This window comes from Salarias fasciatus, chromosome 12, assembly GCF_902148845.1.
Source record: "Salarias fasciatus chromosome 12, fSalaFa1.1, whole genome shotgun sequence".
In the NCBI taxonomy this organism is placed as follows: Eukaryota; Metazoa; Chordata; class Actinopteri; order Blenniiformes; family Blenniidae; genus Salarias; species Salarias fasciatus.
The window spans coordinates 31,588,671-31,596,427 of record NC_043756.1 but is presented as its reverse complement, the minus strand read 5'-3'; the positions used below and the strand labels follow the sequence as shown (position 1 = coordinate 31,596,427).

Sequence of the window (7,757 nt, the reverse complement as noted above, 5' to 3'; positions counted from 1 at the left end):
GATCCTGACAGCTTCATCAGCGGGTCTCTGCTGGGAAAACATCGTTCACACTGGAATAAACAGAAGAACAAAAACCTCCTTTCACTGTTCCAGAAACCAGTTTGACCTTTATTTTATTTTCTGTCTGAAAACGACGTCAGGCGCCGTTCCCAAAAAATGTGCTGTGATACAGAACGTCCTGTTTTCTTATTTGATTTTTACATAGAAGACCCAGACCAGAGGACAATATTATTACCAGAGGACACTGAATTCATGTCGTTTGCGCCATGTCTGATTGCCCCCCCCCTTGTAATTATTTTTGCTTGTGTTCTTTTCCTGATTGTTTGACTGTTTGCCTCCAAGACAGTTTATATGTTCTTTCTTTTAATTAAAAACAACCTTTGAGTGGCGCCCTGAGCACAGACTCACAGGCTCCTTCCACTCTGCTGCTGTTCCTGCAGCCACCAGGCGGCGCTGCGGCCCAGAGTGTCGGAGCAGTTTGGCCTGCTGAGCGTCTAGAACGTCACGTGACAACAGTTTCTGGTTCCTGAGGTCCTGAGGTTCTGAGCAGACTGTCGCGTCTGTTCTGTGAATAAAGTTTATTTGAAGTTAAACAAGTTTAAAAAGGGTTGATCTGAACATCGACGGACCGACGGACCGATGGACCACCGGACCTCCGGGTCTCCTGGTCCTGAAGAACAGAACCCGTCCAGTCGCCGAGTCCTGCTCAGCACCCGGGTCCAGAGCACGGTTCTGGATCAGCTGGAACGTTTCTCTTCTCAGATTCCCAAACTGAACGACGTTTCCACGGCAACAGCAGAAAACACTGAGAACCACGAGGTTCTCCTGCTGGTCCACTAGAAGGTTCTGGAACAAAACAGTCTAAACCTGAACCCTGGAGAACCCGGAGAACCCGGAGAACAGCAGAACCGACCCGAGGAACCAGCAGAAGAACCCAGAACCCAGACTGTCTGACGTCACACCAGGTATTTTATTAAGGTTTGACCTGCTGTCTCAAAGGTCAGAGGTCAGCGTCTGTCAGTGGGGGTCAGCAGAGGTCAGCAGAGGTCAGCAGAGGTCGTCAGAGGTCAGCAGAGGTCGTCAGAGGTCGTCAGAGGTCGCCGTCCGGCCCCTCCCTGGGCTTGGAGAAGGAGCCCAGCTGCTTGGTGTTGCTGTCCCTCAGCTGGTCCAGCTGTCTCTGTCCCCGCCGGTACAGGTACTCGATGTGCATCACGTCCGTCCTCCGGATGGCGGCGTTCTCCCGGAACTCGTCCCGGATCCTCGGCAGGAAGCCCGGCTTGTCCCGGCCGGCCCGCAGGAACTGCCGGTACAGAGACAGGACCTGCTTCTGCAGCTTGCTGTGACGAGACATCAGGGGACGGGGACCGGGGCCAGGACCGGGACCGGGACAGGGACAGGGACAGGGACGGGGACTGGGATCAGGATCAGAACTGGGATCAGGCAGCTATGCGTGCATGCTGTCGGGCTGCAGTCCCTCTGCCGTCCACCAGAGGACACTGATGATGCTGGAGAAAACAGAGGACCCTGAACGCACCACAGCACTCCTGCAACAGAGGGACATTCGTCTCATTTAGGTCTACAAGCTCTGTCTGTCTCTCTCTCCGTCTCTCTCTCTCTCTGTCTCACACACACACACAGACACACACACACACACACACCTCTGGACTCCAGGTGTGGACAGCGCACCTGAGCAGCTGGATGTCTCTCTCCAGACTGTCTATCTGCTCTCTGAGCTGCTGTCTGTCCGTCTCCTCTGCTGAGGACAACTTCTCACTCAAGTAGTCCACCCTGAGAGACAGAGGGACGGAGGGACGGAGGGACGGAGGGACAGAGGGACAGAGGGACGGGTCAGGACCAGACACACAGGAGACAGATGAGAGGAGGCGGATGGACAGACAGATGGGCTGATGTTACCTGGACAGTTCTGGCATCAGAGTCTTCTGCCCCCCCACCCCCCACTCACTCACTCACTCACTCACTCACTCACTCACTCACCTGTCTCCAGCTCGCTCCCTTTAGCCCGTTAGCCTGTTAGCTCCGCTCTGACCTCCCTCGTTACATCAGTGAACACCGGAAACGCACAGACTCTTTCACAATAAAACCTTTTCCGCTGCCAAACGGCGTTTGTGTGGAATCAAACATGTTTTTAAGAAATGAAAAATGTTTTGAAATATTTCAGAATTTAAATCGTGACCCGCTGCTCAGTGTCCGACGTTAAACCCGCTGAAACGAGCTGAAGACGAAGTTTAAAACTCTCGAGCTTTTACCGCGGCAGCACGCTGGTGACCGGAAACAAGGATCAGATATCAAAACACAGAGGCGGAGCCGCGCGAGCAGGCTCGTGCACGCGCGTCATTTCTGTTTGTACACGTTTTGCTTTTAATCATCGAGCCCGGAGGAGTCGGTGTTTTTACCCGGAGGCAGCAGCGGAGCCGCTCCGGGACCAGCTAGCTAGCTAACCAGCCTCACCGAGTCCCACTTCCGGGACGGTCTCCTGCAGTCGCCGGGGGACAACTGTCCACAGACAGTGGTGAGTGTGTCCTCTGACGGTGGACAGTGTGTGTTCTGATGAGGGAAACAGGACAGTGGAACAATGAGAGACTGGTTGAAGGTTAAAGGTCAAAGGTCTGTCTGGATCGCAGGAGGTGCTGCAGGACATGGAGCTGAGGGTGGAGGAGGCGCAGCAGGTGGAGGAGCAGGTGGAGGTCCTCCTGAGGGGTCAGGGGTCACAGGTCACGGGCTGCGACGTCGGGCTGGATCAGAGCAAACCCGCGACCCTGAGGAAGAACGTGACGTACATCGTCTGCGCCGTCATCTTCAACGACAAGGTGACGGAACGTTCTCCAGCAGGGGGCGCTGGTTCTGACGGCTGTGTTCTCATGTTCTCCTGCTGTTCTCCTGCTGTTCTCCTGCTGTTCTCCTCCTGTTCTCCTGCTGTTCTCCTGCTGTTCTCCTGCTGTTCTCCTCCTGTTCTCCTGCTGTTCTCCTCCTGTTCTCCTCCTGCTCTCCTCCTGTTCTCCTGCTGTTCTCCTGCTGTTCTCCTGCTGTTCTCCTGCTGTTCTCCTCCTGTTCTCCTGCTGTTCTCCTCCTGTTCTCCTCCTGTTCTCCTCCTGCTCTCCTCCTGTTCTCCTGCTGTTCTCCTGCTGTTCTCCTGCTGTTCTCCTGCTGTTCTCCTGCTGTTCTCCTCCTGTTCTCCTGCTGTTCTCCTCCTGTTCTCCTGCTGTTCTCCTCCTGTTCTCCTCCTGCTCTCCTCCTGTTCTCCTGCTGTTCTCCTGCTGTTCTCCTGCTGTTCTCCTGCTGTTCTCCTCCTGTTCTCCTGCTGTTCTCCTCCTGTTCTCCTCCTGTTCTCCTCCTGTTCTCCTCCTGCTCTCCTCCTGTTCTCCTGCTGTTCTCCTGCTGTTCTCCTGCTGTTCTCCTGCTGTTCTCCTCCTGTTCTCCTGCTGTTCTCCTCCTGTTCTCCTCCTGTTCTCCTCCTGCTCTCCTCCTGTTCTCCTCCTGTTCTCCTGCTGTTCTCCTCCTGTCCTCCTCCTGCTGTTCTCCTCCTGTTCTCCTGCTGTTCTCCTCCTGTTCTCCTGCTGTTCTCCTGCTGTTCTCCTGCGGTTCTGCAGGAGGAGGTTCTGATGGTGCAGGAGGCCCGGCAGGACTGCTACCGGCAGTGGTACCTCCCGGCGGGGCGGGTGGAGGTCGGGGAGACCCTGGAGGAGGCGCTGAGGAGGGAGGTGGGTTCTGCGGCGTTCTCACGTTCTCCAGACGTTCTCTAAACGGCCGCCCGTGTGCCGTCAGGTGAAGGAGGAGGCGGGGTTTGACTGCCAGCCAATCACGTTGCTGCTGATCCAGGAACAGGGACCTCAGTGGATCCGCTTCATCTTCCTGGCAAGGGTCACAGGTCAGAGGTCGTAAGGCCGGGGTGGGCGGGGCTCCGGGTTCCACAGTGACGCTCCGTCCCGTGTGCCAGGCGGAGCGCTGAAGACGCCGGCGGCGGCGGACCAGGAGTCTCTGCAGGCCTGCTGGTGGGACCGGCGCTCGGCGCTGCCGCTGCGAGGACGAGACATCCTGAGACTCATCGACTGCGGACTCAGGTACCAGCAGAACCTCCTGATCCACAACACCCTTTGATCTGGAACGCCATGTTAGCGTTCCGTTAACTCTTTGTTAGCATCATGCTAACATCGTGCTAGCTCACGTGGTTCTGGTTCTGGTTCTTCAGGTACCAGGGGAACCCCTGGCACCCCGTCACCAGGCCACTGGACTTGTCCTGCAGACACGTGGTCCAGAGACTGGTTCTGGTCTTTATCGGCCCCGAGGAGCAGGTCTGGATCCTGCTGGTCCGAGGTAACGGTCCGAGGCTCGGGTCACCTGACGGAAGCCCCGCCCCCGTCTTCACCCCGCCTCCGGTCTGTGTCCCGCAGCCCCGGCGCCCCACCTGCCCACCGCCGCCGCCCTGAGGACGCACGCCGTGACGTGGGCGGCCAACATGGTGGTCCAGGACGCCGTGCGGGACTCGTACTACGACTACGACGTGAACACGCTGGGCGTCCTCAGCCTGCAGCACGGCGGCCGGGAGCACGGCCGCACCGACGGCGTCTGCTTCAACACGCTGGTCGTCCTGGCGCCCGACCACGTGAGGCGGGACGAGGACGGACAGAAAGTGGTGTGTCCGGTGCCGGCGCAGCCGCCGCCGGTCCAGAATCCACGATACACCTGGTACAAAGTCCAGAAGCTAACACTGCAAGACCGACTGCTGGAGATCAGCAAGAATACATCCCTGGTACCCATCCACAGTCTGTACTGACTGCTAGCATCACGTTAGCACCGGGTTAGCATGCCCACAGTCTGTACTGACTGCTAGCATCAGGTTAGCATCGGGTTAGCATGCCCACAGTCTGTACTGACCTGTAGCACCGGGTTAGCATGTCCACAGTCTGTGCTAACCCGGCTAATATCGAGTTAGCATCGGGTTAGCATGTCCGAAGTCTGTACTGACCTGCTAGCATCAGGTTAGCATCGGGTTAGCTTCAGGTTAGCATGTCCACAGTCTGTACCAGTCTGTTAGGTATTGTTAGCATGGGGCGGAGCCAAACATTTCTATTGGCTGTAGATTGAGGCCACGCCCCCCACAGACACTGCAGCTGACATGCCAGTGCGGCGGCCATCTTGGAGAGGTCTCCCTGGCTCCCACAGCACATCAGGTCTACAGATGAATGACATGTTTTCAGCATAAAACTGATCAAGATCAATTGGTTTTTAAGTTTATTGAAAGTTGGACGAAACAGGAAGCTGTTCAGGCTGCTGCAGGTTTTTGTTGAGAGAGTGGTTTTAGGTATTATATTGTATTATTGATGTTAGTATCATATGATGATGACCATCATGTTTTTTTATTGACATCTGTTGTCACTGCTGTTAATGTTGCTGTTGTCCTTATATCCGTCTTTATGATCAGAGTTGATTTTAGACGCGATGAATAGCAAACACAGAGAGCCTCCGAGTCAGCGTCTCTCAATAAATCTGTTTCTGTGTCCACAAACGCTGTCCTGGTTTGGTGTGGGGACGGCGTCCATCAGGGTGTCTTCACCGCGACGCCTGAGACGGACGGCGCTCTGCGACAAGACTGGACAGACTCAGAGTGGCACCGCAGTTTGAACACCGCAAGACTTTATTCAGGGTGTGTGTGTGTGTGTGTGTGTGTGTGTGTGTGTGTGTGTGTGTGTGTGTGTTCTACATGTCAGGCGTGGGTTTCTGTCTTGGTTCTCCTCATGAAGGTGTCGTTCAGGTTCTTCAGGTGTTTGTTTCGGTTCTCCAGCCGGACGAGCCACTCCTCCCTCAGTCTACACACACACACACACACACACACACACACACACAGACAGCAGGTTCCATAAAGCTGCTTTCATCACAATGTGTGAACAATAGGAACATATGAGGAGTGTGTGTGTGTGTGTGTGTGTGTGTGTGTGTGTGTGTGTGTGTGTGTGTGTGTGTGTGTGTGTGTGTGTGTGTGTGTGTGTGTGTGTGTGTGTGTGTGTGTGTGTGGGTGGAGGTCAGGAGGATTATCAGCAGCTCGGGGAACAAATGGAATAATCTGGAAAACTTGACTGGAAGGTGAGAAAGACGACGAGGACAGCTGAGAGCAGGGATCAGTTACACACACACACACACACACACACACACACACACAGACAGAATACAGACTTTTGTTCCTCATGGAACCAATCAATCGGCCAGTGGCAGAAAGGGCGCGTGGCCACAGCTGTAAGGGCGTGTCCTGAGGTGGTTCTCAGGTGGAACTCTCCGGGGAGGTTCTGTTCTCCGGGCCGGGCCGGGGGGGGCGCCGGGCCGGGCCGGGGGGGGGCCGGGCCGGGCCGGGCCGGGGGGGCGTTCTGCTCCTGCGGTGTAATTTGATTAAAGTCTCGACTCGCCCGGTGGAATATTTTTATCCACAGAACTCGTGAACTTCACGTTCTGCTGGGATTATCACCCGGGCCGGCAGAACCGGGGGCAGAACCGGATAGCCGGGGGATTAGAGGAACATGGCACTGAGAGGAGGGGATTAGAGGAGCGGGTAATGAGAGCAGGGGGCACCGGGGGGGGGGGGGGTCTTACAGAATCAACCTTTTCCCTCAGACCGGTTCAGACCTCCAGACAGTCCAGCTGGAGGGTCTCCTGTGGACCCTGACAGCATCTTTGCATTTTGTGGCTGTTTCCATGGAAACAGGAGAAAACACAGTTCTCGAATAAATCCCGAATTAATAAATTTATTTATCTCAAATAAATTTAATCTCCTTCTAGGAGAGGGGGCGGGGTTAAATGTAGTGTGGGGCACGATGGTGGCGCTATCGCCAGTTGTTGATTTTACGTTGTTTTTACATTGTACTGTAGTTTTCATGTTGGTGTTGTTTTCACGCTGTTGTTGTAGTTGTCATGTTGTTAGTGTAGTTTTGTTGTTTTCAGGTTGTTGTAGTTGTCATATCATTGTTGTAGTTCTGTTGTTGCTGTAGTTTTATGGTGTTGCTGTTGTTGTCATGCTGTTGCTGTAGTTTTCAGGCTGTTGTTGTAGTTTTACGGTGTTGCTATAGTTGTTGTAGTTTTGCTGTTGTTGCTGTAGTTTTAAGGTTGTTGTTTTGCTGTTGTTGCTGTAGTTTTATGGTGTTGCTGTAGTTGCCATGTTGTTGTTGTAGTTTTCAGGTTGCTTTAGTTTTACGGTGTTGTTGCTGTTGTGATGTTGTTGCTGTAATTTTGCGGTGTTGCTGTAGTTTTGCTGTTGTTGCTGTAGTTTTACAGTATTTCTATAGTTTTACGGTGTTGCTGTAGCGTTGCGGTCTTGCTGTAGTTTTACGGTGTTGCTGTAGCGTTGCGGTCTTGCTGTAGTTTTACAGTCTTGCTGTAGCGTTGCGGTGTTGCTGGTCACCTGGTGAGGGCGCTCCTGCTCCGTCTCTCCTCTTCGCTCTCTGCATGGCGGCTGTCGTTGTCAATTCTTTTCTCCCAGAAAGTTTTAATGTGGAGCCGATCGTGAATCAGAGCAGCGTTCATCTGCAACACACACACACACACACACACACACACACACACACACACACACACACACACACACACACACACACACACACACACACACGGTGTGTGTTGAGAGAAATTTGGTATTAACATGTCAGTTCATCAGAAAATAGGAGAAGGAGACATGAGCGTTAATCTGTGGGTCAGTCAGTCAGTCAGACAGTCAGTCAGTCAGTCAGTCAGTCAGTCAGTCAGTCAGACAGTCA

The 7,757-nt window shown here is 54.1% G+C and overlaps 3 protein-coding genes across 8 annotated transcripts in view; 1 reads left to right on the top strand and 2 right to left on the bottom strand.

Annotated features, from left to right (window-relative positions):
- Window positions 1-95: 95 nt before the first annotated feature.
- On the bottom strand, window positions 96-2,381 carry sdhaf1 (succinate dehydrogenase complex assembly factor 1). Of its 4 annotated transcripts, none has more exons than XM_030105363.1 (3): window positions 1,996-2,381; window positions 1,659-1,788; window positions 96-1,544 (listed from the first exon to the last, which is right to left on the bottom strand). In XM_030105363.1, exon 3 carries the CDS (start codon window positions 1,349-1,351, stop codon window positions 1,091-1,093), a length of 261 nt encoding a protein of 86 aa, XP_029961223.1. In that variant the 5' UTR covers window positions 1,352-1,544; window positions 1,659-1,788; window positions 1,996-2,381; the 3' UTR covers window positions 96-1,090. The 4 variants fall into 4 exon arrangements, with proteins under 4 accessions (XP_029961223.1, XP_029961224.1, XP_029961225.1 ...); XM_030105364.1 differs by having other exon boundaries at window positions 1,687-1,788; XM_030105365.1 differs by lacking the exon at window positions 1,996-2,381 and adding an exon at window positions 1,915-1,936.
- nudt18 (nudix (nucleoside diphosphate linked moiety X)-type motif 18) lies at window positions 2,275-5,580 on the top strand. Of its 3 annotated transcripts, none has more exons than XM_030105361.1 (8): window positions 2,275-2,530; window positions 2,643-2,828; window positions 3,609-3,719; window positions 3,784-3,886; window positions 3,956-4,079; window positions 4,208-4,332; window positions 4,410-4,805; window positions 5,562-5,580. In XM_030105361.1, exons 2-7 carry the CDS (start codon window positions 2,658-2,660, stop codon window positions 4,790-4,792), a joined length of 1,017 nt encoding a protein of 338 aa, XP_029961221.1. In that variant the 5' UTR covers window positions 2,275-2,530; window positions 2,643-2,657; the 3' UTR covers window positions 4,793-4,805; window positions 5,562-5,580. The 3 variants fall into 3 exon arrangements, with proteins under 3 accessions (XP_029961221.1, XP_029961220.1, XP_029961219.1); XM_030105360.1 differs by lacking the exon at window positions 5,562-5,580 and adding an exon at window positions 4,856-5,518 and having other exon boundaries at window positions 4,410-4,794; XM_030105359.1 differs by lacking the exon at window positions 5,562-5,580 and having other exon boundaries at window positions 4,410-5,518.
- LOC115398546 (protein FAM240B) overlaps window positions 5,263-7,757 on the bottom strand; it is a 2,813-nt gene continuing 318 nt past the window's right edge. Inside the window, exons 2-3 of the mRNA XM_030105367.1 lie at window positions 7,406-7,527; window positions 5,263-5,825 (exon numbers count right to left, since the gene is read on the bottom strand). Coding sequence (XP_029961227.1) covers window positions 5,723-5,825; window positions 7,406-7,527 — 225 coding nt within the window. The 3' untranslated portion in view covers window positions 5,263-5,722. The remainder of the gene's footprint in view (window positions 5,826-7,405; window positions 7,528-7,757) is intronic.